Raw genomic sequence first — 20,752 nt, forward strand, 5'->3', positions numbered from 1 at the left:
TCCGTGGAGTCACTGCTATTCACTCGAGGTTAGGCCTCAGAAATCCTAGGAATCCATTGCAGGACAGATTGCTAGACTGCTGTACCATTCTGCAAGTCCCTTTAAACAGTGGCATTTACAACCATGCCAGCAGTCTGAGCTTCCACAGCAGCACACCAACTTTTGATGGCAGATGACTGTGCTGCAATGGAAAATGAGACATTGGCCATCAAACAGTGTTTCATGGTTGGGTCTATGAATGTCTTGACGGAGATGGTCACCAGTCCGTGCTGAAAAGTATGGGCTCTACACCAAATTTGTGCCAGGCTCCTCCATGCTCCTTAGTACTGCACACAGGCATTCTGGCAGGCTTCTCAATGCATCAAGCATTTTGTTGCATGCACCCATCAGCTTCTGTAGCAGCTTCTGGCCTAAATCCCCAGTTCTCTGCACCAGAATGTGTGCGACCTTGCCACCCATCCCGGCGATCTTGCACCTGCACTCCTCTTGCTTCCTTGTCCTGGCTGCAGCGTTCTTGTACCTAGTGTCTCACCATGTGTACAACCAGCCTGGGGACGTACCCTCTAAATTATGTGTAATGTCAGAATCTGAGCTGGCCGCTGCAAGTGTTCTTGCAGCTTCTTGATCTTCCTCCACAACCTAGCCAACTAAGACCACAGCCACTGCTTTCCACCTCAGAAACCCATTGGCTAACAGTGAACTCCAATTTTCCCTTTTGTGGCAAACAGGTCAAGAACAAATCATGCCTCAAGTACCTTGGAATCACACTGGACCGCAGCCTCGCATACTGTGAACACCCAAAAATTGTCAAGGAAAAGACCAAGACCAGAATAAACAATAAAAGTCTGGAATTAAAAGTTTAATGATGACCATGAAACCATTGCCAATTGGCATAAAAACCCATCTGGTTCACTAATGCACATTAGGGGAAGAAATCTGCTGTCCTTACCTGGTTTGGCCTACATGTGACTCCAGACCCACAGCAATGTGGTTGACTCTTAAATGCCCTCTGAAATAGCTTAGCGGGCCACTCAGTTCTCAAGGGCAATTAGGGATGAGCAACAAATGCTGGCCTAGCCAGTAATGCCCACATCCCAAGAACGAATAATAAAAAAAATCTGGAAACTAGCAGGCACCAGTTAGGCATCGAACAAAATTGGCCGAGTGACAGGAAACAAAGGGAGGAATCGTCCCAGGTTTGCACAAAGTGTGGTAGCAGGCGGGAAAAAAGTAGTTTTACTCACCAGCCACAACGGCAGGTTTTCATGCTGTATTGTCCCATTCCTGCCCCATTAATTATTGCAGCCTATTATCTCACTGGTGGGCCACCCTGATTTGCCCACCACACCTTTACCTCACTGTTTCCTCATGCAGGGTGCCATATTTAAACTACAGCCGTGCACACACTTCTCAATGCTTGCAGCCCAGGACTGGTCCAGTGAAGACGTCGCCCCAAAATTCAAGAAGAGTGCAACCCCCCGATTCAGTGACGCATCCTTGCACACCTTCTGGATACCGTGGAGGGCCCTCTACCCCCACTCTGACCACAGGAGGCTCATCTGAATCACCACTCTGGTTTGAGAGGCAATGGCAGAGGTGGTCCATGACAACGCTGCACACAAGAGGTCAGCCATCCAGTGCAGAAAGAGGATGATTGATCTCATCCATGTCACCAGGGTAAGGCAACCATCTAATCACTCTGAACTCAAACACTCACAAGCCCATCACATGTTCACTGGCATCTCAACACTGCCAGATCAAGGGATACCACCACGCACTCTCTCACACACCCTCATATCTCCGTATGGCCTCATCTCCTCTGGAGGCTATTTCCTCAGCCCTCACCATCTTGGGGCCGCTTGCAAAGGTCAACTTGTGCCCCCACACACACCCTGGGATACCCACCTTCCCCAGTTCAGCTCTCACCCTGCAGCCTCCTCCCTTGCCCGAGGCCATTTCTCCCCCTTCCCCAGGCAAGTCCTGACCCTGCAGCTGTTGAAAAACCAGCCTCACCTTACGGCTGGTCTGGTAGGTAGGGACTTGCCCCGTGAGCCCCCGTGAAGTGATGTGGTACTCCGTCCGAAGCCTGGCGCTTGGCGATGGCCACAAATGCTGCCCGAAGCAGGGTAGGCAGACAAACCTCGAAGTCCCAAGTGAAGTGCAGCTCACTGAGTGCACGTTGCTTATGTATGGTTGTGAAATACTTCAAAGTGCCCAGATGATCCGGCGGGGGGGGAATGATTCTGGTGGGCAGGGCTTATAACGAGATTCTAAAGTATTAAAATTAGGTTTCATTGCGGAGGTGGGGAACGTGGCCAGCCACTGATGGGTGGCGCGGACAACCACAATCTGGTTTCATGACGACAAGAAACCGATTTTTGGCTGTCTCGTCGTATTCTTTCCCCCCTGCCAACCACAACACCTTACGCCAACAGGGCTGGAAAATTCCGGCCAAAGAGTAGTGGCGAATTGTTTTTTGAACTGGAGGAAGGTTTACAGTGGTTCTCCAGGGATTGGTGTTAGGACCCCTGCTGTTCCTGACGTATATGAATGATCTCGACCTTGGTGTACAGGGTACAATTTCAAAATCTGTAGATGAGAAGTATTGTGAACCATAAGGAGGATAGTGTAGGTCTTCAAATGGACATAGACAGGTTAGTAGAATGGGCAGACAAGTGGCAGATGAAATTTAAGGCAGAGAACTGTGAAGTGATTCTTTTTGACAGGAAGAACACTGAGAGACCGGATACAATAATGGGTGGAATTCTGGAGGGAGTGCAGGAGCAGAGGAACCTGGGTGTATATTTGCATAAGTTATTGAAGGTGGCAGGACAGGTTGAGAGAGTGGTTAACAAAGCATAAGGCATCCTGAGTTTCATCACAGGGGAACAGAATACAAAAATACTGGTTCAGACTTAACTGGAGAATCATGTTCAGTTCTGGGTGCCACACTTTAGGAAGGATGTGAAGGCATTAAAGGGGATGTGAAAACAACTCATGAAAATGGTTCCAGAGATGAGCAGTTATGTAGATAGATAAGAGAGGCTGGGGGGCTCTTTCCTTGGTAAACAGAAGATTATGGGGAGATTTGATAGAGGTATTCATAATCATAAGGGGTCTGGACAGAGTAAATAGGGAGAAACTGTTGCCATTGGTGGAAGGATTGAGAACAAGGGGACATAGATTTAAGGTAATTGGCAAAAGAGATATTGGAGACATGAGGAAAAGCTTTTTCACACAGTGAGTGGTTGGGATCTGGAATGCATTGTCTGAGAGTGTGATGGAGGCAGATGCAATCGAAGCATTCAAAAGGGGATTGGATCATTATTTGAAAAGGAAAAGTGTGCAGGGTTACAGGGAAAAGGTGGGATAGGGACACCTAGGTGAATTGCTCCTGCAGGGGAGCAGTGTGGACACAACAGACCAGATGGTCTCCTTCTGTGCTCTAACCATTCTATAATTCAATGCATGCACCCTTCATTCTGCTAGCCTTGCTCTTGTGTACGCTTCAGCAGAATACTGCTCTCCTGTGTGACAGAGAGCAGCCAACAAAAACACTTAGGTACTGTCTGAACACATCAATGTGGATATCAATGGCATACTGAAATCAACGCCTGTACAAGGCTCCCAGTTCTGTCTAATTTCTCACCTCCTGATGTGTGCTGGAAGGCAAAGATGCAAAAAGAATTTGACCGCACTGAAGCCAACACAGAATTGTCAATCCATGAAGACCTGCAGAATCTACCAAATATGCGACTCAAATCACGCAAACCTTTCTGGAGCTCTGCAAATGCTTTCAGTGATGCAGGTTTTGACAAAAGGACAACCTCTGGCTGACACCAATATTGCCTATAAAGAGCTGGTGAGTGATCTGACAGTCGAGCCTCCAGGGTTAGATCTCCCTCAAAAACTGTGTTCCACATTCAACACGGATCTACACTCAGAGTGCAAGGACATCACACCTCCTGCACAAATGGGAGTTCAAGGATAGTCCAGCATGTGACTGTGATTACCCAGATCGGGCTGTTCACATTGTGAAAGAATGTGGCCTACAGACTTTTGCTACAGGGTTCAAGGCAAACCACCCAACAACACAGTGTTGTCACTTGGCCATCCAACGATACGTGGAAAGCTGCAGAATGTCATAAAGAAGATGAGAAGTCGACAAGGATGAAGAAGCGAGGCGGATGGGGAAATAAAAAGGTGCATGCTTACACCTGTTGCAGCTTGTAACACAGAAGAAGTTGCGGGATGAGGGGGAAAGGTGGAAGGTGAAAGGGGGATTAAGTATGAAGATAACATCATCCAATGCATTCAGCCTGCACACTGAAATCTTGATAATGAACAGGCAGCACATAGATGTCGTGCTTCCTACATTACATTGAATGGACACATGTTAACTGCGCATTGTGATCCCCACTTCTTTTTTCAGGGGCTATCCATTTTAATCTCCAGAGGCTCTTACATAATTAAAAAAGAATTATATAAGTATTTGGAAAAGAAGGAATATAAAAAAGAATGAACTTACATTTATACATTTTTCACACCCTCGGGACATAGTACATTGAAAGGCCAGGACACTAAAATTAAACTAGATACCTTCAGATGAGAGGATAGCATTTACATGGAAATTACAGCACAGAAGGAGGCCTATTAATCTTTTAAGTTTCTTTCTCAACACAAAATTCAACAGTACCTCTTCAACAGTACCTCACCAACATAATCTTAACAGCTGATATTCTGAAAAATACCACCACCACCTTGTCAAGGGCAACTAGGGATGGGCTACAAATGCTGGCCCAGCCAGCGAAGCCCACATACCGTGAATGAATTTAAAAAACACCCGTTACCATACCTAACCTTTACTCAGATAGCCTCCACTTGTGTTGCATGGTAAATACAGGTAAATGGACTGAGGTAAAATACATTAACGATGAATTTGAGTGATTTTGAAATTAGAGATTATTTGAAGAATGGCACCGAATGCCAGTATCCTATATTTCTATCAATTTCTTCTGCTCCAATTCGTAATATTTATCGAATTGAAAAAAATCGGAAAGGCTATTGTTGGATAAACAGCATGCAAATGATAAATAAACAGAATATTCATCTTGCAGGAGTTCAAAGCATTTGAAATTATTATTTACCACTTGACAACATCTTGTGAACTCTTTCTAACTTGATATGAATGATTCACATTTTCTAGCTTCAAAGAAAATCATACCATCTTAATAACTGCAGATTTATTGATTGAAAACGCAACCATTTATGCAACCAGTATGTTATTTAAAAGTAGTGACACCAGCCCACCAAAAACCTGCTCATTCAGGTGACAGAAACACTACGCTCCATATCATGTCACAGCCTTGATTCAGACACGAGTACAAGAGATGAATGCTTCCTTTGCTGTCGGCTTCATGCTCTTCCATTAATCCTTCCGATGGTGTTTTGACACTCCAACCCTTCCACACAAATAACATGTCCAAAAAACTCAAATTTGTCTTCTTTTGATATCATTTAAGAGTTATTTTGTTTTTCTGGTCTCATTCAGTACTTCTTAGTTAATTCTTTTCTCTCTTAGTTTACCCTTAGGATCCTTCTTAAGCACCACGTTTAGAAAATGTTGATTTTCTTTTCTTCTTCCTTCCCAATGCTCCAAGTTTGATATCCATAATTCATTACTGACCAGACATAACATTTTAGTACACACATTCTTGTTTCAAGAGTCAAGCTGACGTTTCTTAAAATATTACTTAATTTTGTAAAAATACTTTTGGTTGTCCAGTCCTTATTCAAAGTTCAATACTGCTTTTGACATCAGATGTTACTGTGTTTCCTAGATAGTTGAATTGATTGTTGTGTTCTAATTTGCTTCCACTTATTATGATGTTGTGTACAGGAATGTCCTTTTTATTTGTCATTGCCAAAGAGTATGTTTTGTACGGGTACCATTGCCATAATGTTTGCGGGAGCTCAAGGAAAATACCCATCACATGTTCAGCACAACTAGAACTGGACAATAAATTCAGCTTTGCCTTCAAAACCTTTAAGCAGAAATGGGAATAAAACTAAAAACCTACAGAACGTTTTATGTATTTTTGTCTAAACCGTGCAGGACATTACAATTGGGTTCTCAAAAATACACTGGAGAGTGGAAAGGTCCCAATATACCTTATTCCCAAGCTCATTTTAGCAAAACATGAACAAATTCCAGTTGGCCAACGCTTCTTTTAACGTTCTTTGGATGAACTAAATTGTGGTTTGCAAATGGTGAAGCAGAGGTGCACACGTGACCCTTTCAAGATATGATGAGAGGTTCCCCCTCACCCTACTTGGGCTATTCTGGTTATCAATTTCAAAAGGTTTTATCAGGCTTGAAGCTGCCACTCCAATACCACATCCCAAACTTTCAAACTATGTTTTTAAATTTGACATCAGCAGAAGAGCTCAAACAAGGAGAATCAGAGGCAGAGCACTTCCATTGGAAATGAGCAAAGTTTTCAGGAATAGTGTATAGGATCATAATAATTCTAAGTTACTCAAAAGTCTGAGTGTTCTTGTAAATATATATATGAAGGCTAAGATTCTTTATCTATACATAGCAAAGGCTCCGTTCAAAGTTTTTAAGATCCTGTTCTAAGATCCAGTTATTGGCAGTGCACCTATTAGGCTTCAAGAAAGCTGTGCAAAAACCTTATACTGTGCAGCATTATTGTTAGGGAAAAATCATCAATAACAGCTAATGCAAACTTTGATGCTTTTTTTGACAAGGCAATATCTAAGTTAAGATATGCACTAGAAATAACAGGGACATTTGAAATTAACTAAAATACTAAGAAACTTCACCTATATTCCAGGTTCTGGTACAACTTTTGATGATGTCCATTACAAACATTCACGATGTCCAAGTCCACCTTTGTTCAAATTTTCAAGTCCATCTCTTTACAAAAAGTTTTAACTTTTGACAAATACATCCATATTTTTACCTACTCCAATAACCAATTTACATTTAACTCTGTACCAGAATATCAGAAAATCAATCTGACCATTCAGTACAGTCAAGTGTTTAAAGTGATTATACAGTCTCTGGATTATTATAGTGGAGACTTGAGCATTACCTTTCATTAGGGTAATTGATAGGAAAACATAAGACTTAAATAACAGAAACAAGATGGGATGTTTGATGATCAATGTAGGCATATTTCCCCCATTATTAAACAACATTCGTGCCAATAGTAATAGGAATATTCAAGAGCAAAAAAGGGAATATTTGCATAGTGTTTATTATGCTTGACGGACATGATAAAATTTTCTCACTAGACAACAGTAATTTTGGGGTACGTCTGGTGGAAACCAACACATTTTTTGCATGTTGTGAAACGGGGTACAAACAGAAACAAATGCAACAAGGGCAGATGTCTTAAATTTCACTTCAGTGGCTATGCATATAAGACATGACAAAATTGTACTGGGGTTCATTGCAGATTTCCCACAGCGCAATTCAGCCTCTAGCTACTGTGTTTGACATCCATACAAGGGACTATTTCAGGTGATGACATAACATGACACTACCTTAGTAACAAAATTAGAGCACATGGGATTGGGGAATACACTGGCATGGATTGAGAATTGGCTAACAGGCAGAAAACAGAGTAGGGAGAAATAGGTCATTCTCTGGGTGGCAGGCTGTGACTATTAGGGTAACGCAAGGATCAGTGCTTGGCCCCAGCTGTTCAAAATCCTACATCAATGATTTGGATGTGCGGATCAAATGTAATATTTCTAAGTTTGCTGATGACAGAAAACTAGGTGGGAACGTGAATTGTGAGGAGTTCAAGGGGGTTTACACAGGTTAAATAACATGGCAGATGGGGTACAATGTGGAAAAATGTGAAGTTATCCACTTTGGCAGGAAAAACAGAAATGCAAGATATTTCTTAAATGATGTTCAAAGGGACATGGGTGTCCTTGTTCATGAGTCACTAAAAGCTAGCACACAGGTGCAGCAAGCAATTAGGAAGGCAAATGATATGTTGGCTTTTACTGCAAAAGGATTTGAGTATAGCAGTAAAGATGTCTTGCGGAAATTGTATAGAGCCTTGGTGAGGCCACACCTTGAGTGTTGCCTACAGGTCTTCTTACCAAGGAAGGATATACTTGACATAGAGGGGCGCATCGAAGGTTCACCAGACTGATTCTTGGGATGGTGGGATGTTTCCTAAGAGGAGAGACTGAAAACACTCGGCCTTTATTTTCTGAAGTTCAGAAGAATGAGACACAATTTCATTGAAACAAACAAAATTCTTACAGGGCTCAACAGGTTAGATGCAGGAAGGATTTTTCCACAGGCTGGGGGTTCTAGAATCAGGGGACAGTCTCAAAGTAAGAGTCAGGCTATTTAGGACGAAGAAGAGGAGGAATTTGTTCAGAGGATGGTAAACCTTTGGAATTCTCTACCCCGTAGGGCTGTGGAGGCTCAGTCATTTAGTATGTTGAAGTCAGAGATTGACAGACTTCTGGATCATAAAGACATCAAGTGGTATGGGGATAGTGTGGGAAAATGGCGCTGAGGTAGAAGATCGGCCACGGTCTAACTGAATGGTGGAGCAGGCTTGAGGGGCTGAATGGCCTGCTCCTATTTCCTATGTTCCTATGATAAAGAGGTCCACAGGTAGGAAAAGCTAGATTTACCAGTGGAAATCTTTGAAGCAAACAATGAGATGCTGTTGCAGTATTCCCTTATGCCTCTGGCACAATTAACAAGTCCCAAATGCTAACAACGTATTGATTATTAGTCTAGTCTTAACCCCATGGACAACCATCAACCCAGTCACAATTCTCCAATTCAGTTTGCTACAACGAGTGCAAATATGGGGAAAGGTGAGTTTATTTACTTTGGCAAGAAGAACAGAAATCAGAATTTTTTTAACTAGACATTTTTCAAGTTTTTCAGAGAGGTTTGGGTGTGCTCATACAAGGAATGCAAAACGTTACCAGGCAAATAGAGCAAACAATTAAGGAGGCAAATGGCATGTTGACCCTTAGCACAAGATGATTGGAATACAAGAGTATGAAAGTCTTACTACAATTGTATTTATGAGCCCATGTGCATTGTTTTAATCTCCAAGTCTGAGGAAGGATATACTTGCAATAAAACAGAAATGTTGGAAAAACTCAGCAGGTCTGCAGCATCTGTGGAGAGAGAATAAGGGTGAGGATATACTTGCCTTGGAGGCAATGCAGGGAAGAGCTCACAAGAGGGTGGTCATCTGTTGAGAGGTTGAGCAAATTGGGCCTACACTCCCTAGAGTTTAGAAAAATGAGAGGTGAGTTTCTTGAAACTTACAAGATTCTAAGGGGAGCCTTACAAATTAGACACAGAGGTTGTTGGTTGAGCTGGTGAGTTTCTTGAAACTTACAAGATTCTAAGGGGAGCCTTACAAATTAGACACAGAGGTTGTTGGTTGAGCTGGTGAGTCTAGAACTCGCTGGCATAGTCTCGGGATAAGGGATTGTTCATTTAAGACTGAGAAATTTCTTCACTCAGAAAGTTCAAATCTTTGGAATTCTCTAGTCCAGAGGGCTGCGGAGGTTAGGTCATTGAGTAATTCTCAAAAGGTTGAGATAGATAGATCATTGGACTCTTTGGGATCAAGGAATGAGGATAGGGCAGGGAAGTGAAATCTAAGGTCAAAGATCAGCCATGATCTTATTCAATGGCGAAGCAAGCTTGAAGAGCTGTATGGCCTGTTCCTATTTCTTACAAAGGCTTTTTTTAAGCACGGGCTATACCTACTTCATTTCAAGAACCAGAATTGCAGCGGCTATGTTCCCCCACATTCTTTATATTTGACTGTATCATAAGAATGCCCAGCTCGTAAATCTTTAATATCCACTTCAAGAAGAAAGTTTGGTTTCACATCCAGCACAAAAGATCGCATTTTGAATATGGTGTCAGCCATTCTAAATGGCAGAGATTAAACAGAACAATTTATAAACAAAAGTCTATTTTTATCAGGCGATTAAATGTTAGCACTAAAAGTCATAAGAACTGAAAGTCACTAATTCCAATGAGTAAGTTAAAATATAGGATTACAAATTTCCACCGACATGAATTATGAATCAGATGAGACATCTGTAGGTGTAAATGTCTACAGTAAGCAAATAACCCAGAGTGAAGCACATCACTGAGTTGAGGTTGAGGCAATTTGGTCCATCCTGTTTGCGCTGGTTCTTTTCAAGAGGTAACCAGTTAATCCCACTCCTCTGCTCTTTGCCCATGGCCCTGCAATTTTTTCTTTGAGTATATATCCAATTCTTCTTTGAAAGTTACAACTGAATCGGCTTGCACCACCTTTTCAGGTACTGAATTCCAGATCGTAATGACACAAACAAAAAATTATCATTTCCCAGCGATAAATGTATCTATGCAGAGAATTCTCTCAAAAGTAGCAGTTTATACCAGGGACTTTATTCTGGAATAAATGCAGCTTTAAATTCAAATTACATTACAACAGATTGATATTAATAACTGATCATCCAGCCTACTGCACTCAATTAGAGTAACACTTTCAGTATTTTAATTTTGTGTCCTCTGCACATCTGTGTAAATGTTGTTGAAGAAAGCCAGTGAGTTAATTTTGATCTTTTATAAACTTTTGATTTCAAACGGATTGCACTGCAACTTGCAAAAATAAATTACTGGGGTATGGAATCTAATAGCAATAATGCATGATGCATGCATTTGGGAAGGGTTTACTTTACCAACATGAAAAGCAAATGCTCATGGTAACCGTGAGACCATAAGACATAAGAGCAGAAGTAGGCCATTTGGCCCATCAAGTCTGCTCCACCATTCAATGAAATCATGGATGATCTGATAATCCCCAACTCCACTTTCCTACCTTTTCCCCATAACCCTTGAATCCCTTATTGATTAAAAATCTGTCTACCTCAGCCTTGAATATACTTAACAACCAGCCTCTACTACCCTCTGCCGTAATGAATTCCACAGATTGACTACCTTCTGAGAGAAGAAATTCCTCCTCATCTCTGTTTTAAATGGGCGCCCCCTTACTCTGAGATTATGCCCACGGGTCCTAGACTCTCCCACAAGGGGAAACGACCTCTCAGCATCTACCCTGTCAAGCCCCCTAAGAATCTTATATGTTTCAATAAGGTCGCCTCTCATTCTCTAAACTCCAGTGAGTACAGGCCCAACCTACTCAACTTCTCCTCATAAGAAAATCCCTCCATACCCAGGATCAGCCTAGTGAACCTTCTCTGGACTGCCTCCAATGCCGGTATATCTTTCCTTAGATAAGGGACCAAAATTGTTCACAGTATTCTAGGTGTGGTCTAACTAATGCCTTGTATAGATTTAGCAAGACTTCCCTATTTTTATACTCCATTCCCTTTGAAATAGAGGCCAACATTCCATTTGCCTTCCCTATTACCTGCTGAACTTGTATGTTAGCTTTTTGGGATTCATGCACAAGGACCCCCAAATCCCTCTGTGCTGCAGCCTTCTGCAGTCTTTCTCCATTTAAATAATATTCAGCTCCTCTATTCTTCCAGCCAAAGTGCATAATCTCACATTTTCCCACATTATATTCCATCTGCCAAGTTTTTTGCCCATTCACTATATTCCTCTGTAGACTCCTTGTGTCATCCTCACTACTTGCCATCCCCCCTATTTTTGTGTCATCCGCAAACTTGGTGATAGTACATCACTTCCCTCATCTAAGTCATTAATGTATATTGTAAATAATTGAGGCACCAGCACTGATCTCTGTGGCATTCCACCAGTAACAATCCAAATTGGAACACATTTTTGTTTGTTTAAATGAAAGATCTTTGGGATTAATCTTGTCAAACTGATAATCAAGTGTAAAACTGTCACCAAGTTCACCTCAGGAACTGCTAGCAGTATTAATGCAGAAAGAACCATCATGACAATGTTCAATGTTTCTAGGCAACATTGGCATCTGTTCGTCATTTTCAACACTAGGACATAATGAGTACATCACAACACAAATCTCATCATCAGGCCTCATTGTGCATCTTAAAACAGCAAGATGTCCTGCAGCAGCTGCAAATATTAGTGATACTCAAAGTGCTGTAAACCACATTGGTGATTTCTCCAGGTATTAGTATTAACAAGTCTTCAGGCATCAGAAAGCTGTTCTCAAGATTACATTATGGAAGAGTCAGACAAGCCTTGTTATTATGTGGAAAACCAATCTCAAACAAAAACTAAAGAAATTTAATAGAAAGAACCATAAATACTGCTTGCTTGAACATGCTTTTGTGAATAGAAATCTTATTATATATAAGAGTTAACAGTGCAAATTTCAGTGATAGAAATCACTACTGTAATAGTTCTACCAAACATGGCAGCGGCTAAAATGAAAAAAAAACTGACCAACAGAAAAAGCGCTGAGGTCGCTCCAACAGGTCAAACACTTCACAACCTCCAAACTCCAAGTGGTAAATATTCATTTTTTCTTCAATGACCTTTCCCCATCCCTTCCCAATTAATGTTCCTCCTAGGTATTAAAGGTAGTAAGTCAGAAAACTTCCTCAAAATAGCCAAATACTCCTTTTCCTCTAAAATTAACCCTAGTCTTGCATAACTATTTATGCACTTTGCACTCAACATGTTATGCCACATTGTGCTATAATTTGCTGCACCAGGGCACCTAACAGCGACTGCTATTACTTTTTTAAAAATTCTTTCACGGGACGTGGGCATCACTGGCAAGGCCAGTATTCTTATTGCCCATACCTAACTGCCTGTGAAAAGGTGATGGTGAGTAGAACCGCTGCACTGCATGCAATGCAGGTACACCCATACTGCTTTTAAGAAGGGAGTTCCAGGATTTTGACCCAGCAACAGTGAAGGAACCGCAATATAGTTTCATGTTAGGATGGTGTATAGCTTGGAGGGGAACTTGTAGGTGGTGGCATTCCCAAGCATCTGCAGCCCTTTCCCTTCAAGATGGTAGATTCACAACTTTGGAAGGTGCTGTTGAAGGAGTCTTGGTGAGTTGCTGCACTGCATCTTGTAGATGGTACACACTGCTGCCACTGTGCGTCAGTGGTGGAGGGAGTGAATGTTGAAGGTGGTGGATGGGATGCCAATCAAGCGGCCTGCTTTGTCCTGGATGATGTCAGGCTTGAGTGCTGTTGGAGTTGCATTCATCCAGGCATGTGGAGAGTATTCTATCAGTCCTGACTTGTGCCTTATAGATGGTGGACAAGCTTATTGGAGTCAGGGGGTGAAGTACTCTCTGCAAAATTCCCACCCGCTGACCTGCTCGTAACCACAGTATTTATAGGACTGTTCCAGTTCAGTTTCTCATCAATGGTAACCCTCAGGACGTTGGTAGTGGGGAAGTCAGTGATGGTAATGGCATTGAATGTCATGGGGCGATGGTTGGATTCTCTCAAGTTGGAGGTGGTCATTGCCTGGCACTTGTGTGGCACAAATGTTACTTGCCAATTATCAGCCCAAGCCTGAATGTTATCCAGGTCTTGCTGCATATGGACACAGACTACTTCAGTATCTGAGGAGTCACAAATTGTGCTGGACATTGTTCCCATTTCTTACCTTATGATGGAGGGAAGGTCATTGATGAAGCAGCAAAAGATGGTTGGGTCTAGGACTCAACCCTGAGGAACTCCTGCAATAATATCCTCAGGGTAAGGTGATTGACTTCCAACAACCATCTTCCTTTATGGTAGGTACTGACTCCAGTTTTGCTAGAGCTCCTTGATGCCACACTCAGTCAAATGCTGCCTTGATGTCAAGGACAGTCACTCTCACCTCACCTCTGGAGTTCAGCTCTTTTGTCCATGGTTGAACCAAGGCTGTAATGAGGTCAGCAGCTCAGTGGCTCTGGCGGAACCCAAACTGGGCGTCAGTGAACAGGTTATTGCTGAGTAATTGCCACTTGATAGCACTATCGACAACCCCTTCCATCACTTTGCTGATGATGAAGAGTAGACTGAAAGGGCAGTAATTAGCTGGGTTGGATTTGTCCTGCTTTTTGTGTACAGGTCTTATTTGGGCAGTTTTCCACATAGCCAGGTAGATGCCAGTGTTGTAGCTATACTGGAACAACTTGGCTGGAAGCGTAGCTAGTTCTGGAGCACAAGTCGTCAGTACTATTGTTGGAATATTGACAGAGCCCATAGCCTTTTCAATATCCAGTGCCTTCAGCCGTTTCTTGATATCACGTGGAGTGAATTGAATTGGCTGAAGACTGGCATCTGTGATGCTGGGAGCCTCCAGAGGAGGCCGAGAAGGATTATCATTCGGCACTCTCCTCCAAGTCACTCACCACCCTGACTTGGAAATATATAATCGTTCCTTCACTGTCGCTGGGTCAAAATCCTGGAACTCCCTTCCTAACAGCACTGTGAGTGTACCAACACCACATGGACTGCAGCAATTCAAGAAGGCAGCTCACCACCACCTTCTCAAGGGCAACGAGGGATGAACAATAAATGCTGGCCCAGCCAGCGAAGCCCACATCCCACGAATGAATAAAAATAAACTTCAGGCTGAAGATTGTTGCAAATGCTTCAGCCTTGTCACGTGCCAAGACTTGCTCTTGCACAACTAAGTTTTTAAAAATTTTGCCAAGCCAGTTGTTGAAGGTGTAAGCTGATAACAATGCAGTAAGGAAACCCAGGCAAATTCAGTAAAATAAACAGAGGGAAAAAACTGGCCTGAGATAGAGACAACATTTTTACAATTCATTTTTGCAAGTTATACATTTTGAAAAAATCTTCAACAATTAAAACCTGAATGAGACTTCACGCTGTAACCGCCCGTTTTCAGTGCTAGAGAAGTTGACTGATGGTGATTAACATTTATCACCTAGTTAGTTAAATTTTGCCCATTTCAGCCTAAGTGACTTTCTGCGGTCAGTTCACTTTACATCTACTGCCTTGAGAATCTTACGCTATTTCATGCATTTCAACAATGAGCTAGATAGCGACATGATGTTTCCACGAAGATAACATCGGAACGGCGCATCTTGGACAGCAACTTTTGTATTTCCACGATTAACTGCGCATCTGACCTCACCTGAAGTCGCTGCTGCAGCATGTGAACATCAACAGTGTGCGTCATCAGTCTCTCCGTTAATGTGACAGCAAATTATGAACCAACATTTTTCAGAAACTTTCATTTTTAAAACCAAATAAAACTGACATCCATTGAAATTACACTGTGCAGATACTAAATATAATTGATTACAGCCCATGTAAAAAGTGTCATGAATCAATTTCGCTAGGTCCACTTCCTCAAATGAAGGCTACAGTTGAAATACATATTCCTTCAAGCAACATCATAAACATTAAAGATTACTAACAAATCCGAATTCAGAAGCATGTTAAAATACAGCAAATCATTTGATACATTTCTAAATGAGGCAAAATTTGGTGATCAAAAAAATGTTTCCGACAACCCATCTCCATCTCCTTGCCTATTTATATAAACATCACCGTCGGATTATTCGATTTGCCGAAACGCAAAAGCCTACTAAAACGAGAACTGGAAAAATGCTTATCTCGTAACATAGACGTTAGCTGCTGAGATAAGAGCAATCTGGCTCTAAAAGAAACTTCCATCTATCTCTTTTAGAGTTGCGCTAGTCAATTTTACAGCGCGGCATAATCGAACGAACACCTCCTGACGATCAACGAATGGAACATCAGGAAAGTCCTTAGTTCAACCTCGGGAGGTTTGTGAACGGTGATTCTAAACTCGGATCTGTTCGGTTTGGGAGTTAAACAGGAAACAAAACGTCCCTGTTCTCCGGTGAAAGACAGATTGCCCTCTCAAAGTTACAGAGTTTGAACTTTGCAGTAAAACATTGGCTCTGTGAGCCCCTCTGCTTTCCCCTTTCTCGGTTAAGTGTCTGACTTTCCCTGTGGGGCGGCAATACACCCTCGCGTGTGGCCTCTCTCTCTCTCTCTCTCGCCGGTTGCAGTGTGCTGTCAGAGCGAGTAAAACAACGACACATTCCTCTCCTGCTGGAGATGGGATCTTCAAACAACCTGCAGGCCGGCCCTGGGGTGGGGACAATGGGAAAAGGGATTGACATTCAGCATAGGGCATGAACGCTACACTTTACCCCCCCACTCCCCCATCACTTCTCCCTCGCCACCTTGTACCGGGAGGTGACTGACAAGTTTTACCCTCCACTCCCCGGCCACGGGGGTCTCAGTGGTGGTTAAAGATGCCTAAAGTCTAATTTCGCATGTTACCCCATTCTTGGGGTCCCAGGACTGCCACTTTCCCTTACCTCTAGGAGTCACTCAGATCCTTTTATGTGGGTCTCTATACTCATGTTTTCTGGTAGTCTCAAATCTTTGGGGGGAGGGGGGGGTCTCAGAACTCCCTCTCTTTTGTGAGGGGATGGGAGGGGGTCTCTCTGGTCTTCCTCTGATGTCCAGTTCATTTACACAGAGGGGTCTGCTGCCTAGCTTTGCTCCGCATTGCCCGAGATCCCTTCCTTTGCTCTGTGTGCCTCTCAAACGCTCTCTCCGCTGCTCTCTCTCTGTCTCCCTTCCACCAAACATACCTGGGTCACCAGGGGGATGAGGGTCTGCTCCACGGACCTGGTTTTGATCTCCAGCCCGGCATCGGTGTTGCAGTGAGAAGAAGCCATGATGCCGCTGACTCTGCCAGTGCCGCTGCTGTTGGAGAGCCGAGCCTGTCTCTCCCTCTCCCGCTCCAGGAGCGACTGAGAGGCGGGAGAGAGGGAGTTGCGTCTCTTTCCGGCGGTAGGAGGAGCTTTGGAATGTGTCTGTGTGTGTGGGAGAGAGGGAGGTTGTAATGCTGTGATCTGCCTTTTTACTCGCGCTCTGATTCCAGCATATGTTTTCTAATGAAAACCTGTTTCAAAAACGGGTTTCACTGAGCTCACTGCCTCCTGACTCTCTGCAGTGGAGCAGCGGGAGGAGAGCGGGGGAAGAGGCGGCCACTGGCGGTCACCCTGAGAGCGCGAGCTGGCCCGGGACCGGCCACGGACACAGGCAGAGGCAGCGGCAGCGGCATCGGACCAGCAGCAAACACACTGACCACCCTCTCAACACCAGCTTAGGGTCATGACGACAAAACGAAAACATGCACGCTTCTGCTCTTTGCTTTTCTCACGGTTGGCGGGTTACTGCGAAAGGTTACTCACAAAGTCAACCAGGAAAGCTTTTCCCCTTCCCCTCACACTTGGACATTCTTGCCAAAGGCTGGCAATTTCAAAAACTCGACTCTGGCGGAAATGGTTTCGGGTTAAATGTGTTTCAGTTTGTATTTTTTGAGTTAAAAGTTTGTTTGTAAATACAGCTGGCCCCAATCTGTTTATATGGTTTAAGGCTGGTTGTCACCACATGCCGTGAATCCATTTGTGCATTTTATGCTTGATGTATTTTTACTGTACTTCAATTCCATATAAACGCACCATGCGAGCTGCTGTTGATAGAATTTTAACATTTACAGTAATATCTGATCTCTTTTGTGATATACTTGTCCGCTCCATAGCGACAAATACAACTCTCAGAGCTTGGCGGCCAACAAAGTTATTACTGAAATGTTTAAATTGTGTTTGCTGCGCCCTATTACAAACATAGTAACAATTCGGTATCACACTTAAAATAGTGTAGGGATTTGGTGTTCGTTCCCTCCTACTCCTAATTTACAGTTAGAAATTAGGTTTAGAATGGATTCGATGCAAACTGATCAAATTCAAAGGTAATAGCAAACCAGAAAGCATTATTGAATCTGAGAAGGAGGAGAACCAGGGAATTAATTAAACAAAGATGAAAGTATGCACAATAATGACAAATAAAATTTAGTACAAATCAATGTAAAATGCTGTACATTAAATAAAAATGAATGGAACAAATATTCCTTGAATAGCATGGAATAGGGTGAAGCAGAAAGTGGTTCTGATAGAAGGTCACAGGCCTGACAGGTAAACTCTGTTTCTCCACAGATGCTGCCAGGCCTACTGAGTATTTCCAGAATTTTCTGTTGTTTCAGATTTCCAACATTCGGCAAATTCTGCCTTTTCCAAAAGAGATCTAATGTTTTTAGTAGACTTAGCACTCAGAATAGTAATCATTGCTAAGCAGCAATCATAGGAACACAAATATGTCACATTCAGCCCCTCTGGATTCTTCCACCTTTCAATTTGATATAGTTGTGTTGCTTCATCTCCATTTACCAACCTTTGGTCCATATCCCTTGATTCCCTTACCTAATAAAAATCTGTTAATCTCAGTCTGAATCCAATTTCAATTAATTCTGACTCAAAAATTAAGCTTATTACTCTTCCCTTCGCAGCCTCTTTCGAAGAGGAAATTCTTGATTTTCACTAGCCTTTGTGATTTCACTCTTGCATGACTCATCTCCAATTTTCAAATTTTTAAAATTTAGCCACAGGATGTGGGCATCACTGGCAAGGAGTGCATTAATTGCTGTTGGAAAGTGATGGTGAGCCATGTTCTTGAATGCTACTGAGTGGCTTCCAAGGCCATTTCAAAGGGCAGGGAAGAGTCACCACATTTAATGTGTGTCTGGAGCCACATATAGGCCAGACTGGGTAAGGATGGCAGATTTCCTGCTCTAAAGGACATTAATGAACCTGACGGGTTTTTACAACAATTCTGTAGTTTCATAGTCACCATTATTGATAGTAGATTTTTACTCCACATGTATTTAATTAACTAAATTTAAATTCCCAGCTTCCATGGTAGGATTTGAACTGGTATTTCTGGATCACTAGTCTGGGCCTCTGGATTAGTAGTTCAGTAACATAACCACAATGCAACAGTACCTTCAAATGGTCCCCCCTTATCTGAATTCCCTCACCAGACAAAATTTTCCTCAGTAATTACCTCTGTATTTAATTATTCTATAATTTCAAAGACCTCAGTTAGATCAACTCCTAACCTTCTAAACACAAAGGAATGAAAGTCAAGTTATTGCAGTCTGCCTTCCTAATTCAATCCTTTAAGCTCTAGTATAATTTTGGTGACTCTGCACTGTAACCCCTCCGAGATCAGTATATTGTTTCTAAGGTGTGGTCCCCAAAACTAAATGCACTACTCCAGATGGAGGCAAGCAAAAGCCAAAAACTTTTATCTATAAAGCAGCATTAATCCATTAACATAATTGGATGCCCAAAGCACTTCACGGCAGCATTATAAAATCATATTTGACAGCAAGCCACGTAAAAATGTATTAGGGGAGATAACTAAAAGTTTGGTCAAAGAGGTAGCTTTTAAGGAACGCCTTAAAGGAGGAAAAAGAGGTAGAGACAGTGGGCTTCAGGACAGAAATTCCAAAGCTTTGGACCTTGATAGTTGAAGGCATGACTGCCAATGATAGAGTGATTCAAATCAGGGATACTCGAGAGGCCAGAATTAGAAGATTGCAAATATCCCAGAGGGCTTGGTGCTGGAGGAGATTACAGAGTTAGAGAGAGGTATGATCATGGAGAAATTTGAAAATAGGATGAAAATTTTAGAATTGAGGCATTGCTTAATCAGAAGCTAGCGTTGGTCAACAAGCATGGGGGTGATGGATGAACTGGACTTGGTGATAATTATGACGTGGAGTGTGTCAAGGGTTTTTTTTGAGGAGAAGGGTGGTAATGGCAAATTTGAAGGAGAGGGGGAGAGTATCTGAAGAGAGAGAACAATATCAGCTAAGGTGGGAGTCAGGAACAGCGGTTGGCTGGTCAGTAGTTTAGTGGGAATAATGTCAAGGGAGCAGAGGTGAGTCTCATGGACAACATCAGCTCTGAAAGGGCATAGGGGGAGATAGGACAAAAACTAGACGAAGATACAAGTGCAGCACTAGGGCAGGGGGAAACTTAGAAGAAATTTGGTTTTTGAATTAAGAGAAGGGAGGGAGATAGCAAAGGCAACCAATTAGATGGTCTCAATTTTAGTGATAAAGAAGTCCATGAGTTCCTCAAACTTATTGCTGGAGGCGAGGGTGGAAGAAAAAGGGGTTTAAGAACTGATTTGTATTAGAAACAAAAATCCCAAAACTATTGACAAGGCCCTCAGCCGTGTCCAGCCCATCTCCTGTGCATCCACCCTCACTCCTTCCTCTCTCTCCCAGAACCATGATAGGGTTCCCCTTGTCCTCACATACCACCCCACCAGCCTTCGCATTCAAAGGATCATCCTCTGCCATTTCCGCCAACTCCAGCATGATGCCACCACCAAACACATCTTCCCCTCGCCCCCACCACCCGCCCCCCCCACCCCACCCCCAGCGGCATTCCGCAGGGATCGTTCCCTCCGGGACACCCTGGTCCTCTCCTCCATCACCCCCTACACCTCAACCCCCTCCCACGGCACCTTCCCATGCAACCGCAGAAGGTGCAACACCTGCCCCTTTACTTCCACCCTCCTCACCGTCCAAGGGCCCAAACATTCCTTTCAAGTGAAGCAGCACTTCACTTGCACTTCCCTCAATTTAGTCTACTGCATTTGCTGCTCCCAATGCGGTCTCCTCTACATTGGAGAGGCCAAACGTAGACTGGGTGACCGCTTTGCGGAACACCTTCAGTCTGTCCGCAAACATGACCCAGATCTCCCTGTCGCTTGCCATTTCAACACACCTCCCTGCTCTCAAGCCCACATGTTCATCCTTGGCCTGCTGCAATGTTTCAGTGAAGCTCAACGCAAACTGGAGGAACAGCACCTCATCTTCCGACTAGGC

General features: G+C 43.0%; 1 protein-coding gene across 4 annotated transcripts in view; it reads right to left on the minus strand.

Annotated features, from left to right (window-relative positions):
- ctnnal1 (catenin (cadherin-associated protein), alpha-like 1) overlaps positions 1-16,809 on the minus strand; it is a 395,162-nt gene extending 378,353 nt beyond the window's left edge. For 2 of the 4 annotated variants that reach the window (XM_078538521.1, XM_078538518.1), the window contains exon 1: positions 15,517-15,779. In XM_078538521.1, the coding sequence (XP_078394647.1) occupies positions 15,517-15,642 (126 nt within the window). In that variant the 5' untranslated portion in view covers positions 15,643-15,779. Of the gene's footprint in view, positions 1-15,516; positions 15,780-16,598 lie in introns of those variants that run through there. The other 2 variants (XM_078538519.1, XM_078538520.1) reach the window with 2 other exon arrangements.
- Positions 16,810-20,752: the final 3,943 nt, after the last annotated feature.

Source organism: Cetorhinus maximus, chromosome 3 (assembly GCF_964194155.1).
Source record: "Cetorhinus maximus chromosome 3, sCetMax3.hap1.1, whole genome shotgun sequence".
NCBI classification, from domain to species: Eukaryota; Metazoa; Chordata; class Chondrichthyes; order Lamniformes; family Cetorhinidae; genus Cetorhinus; species Cetorhinus maximus.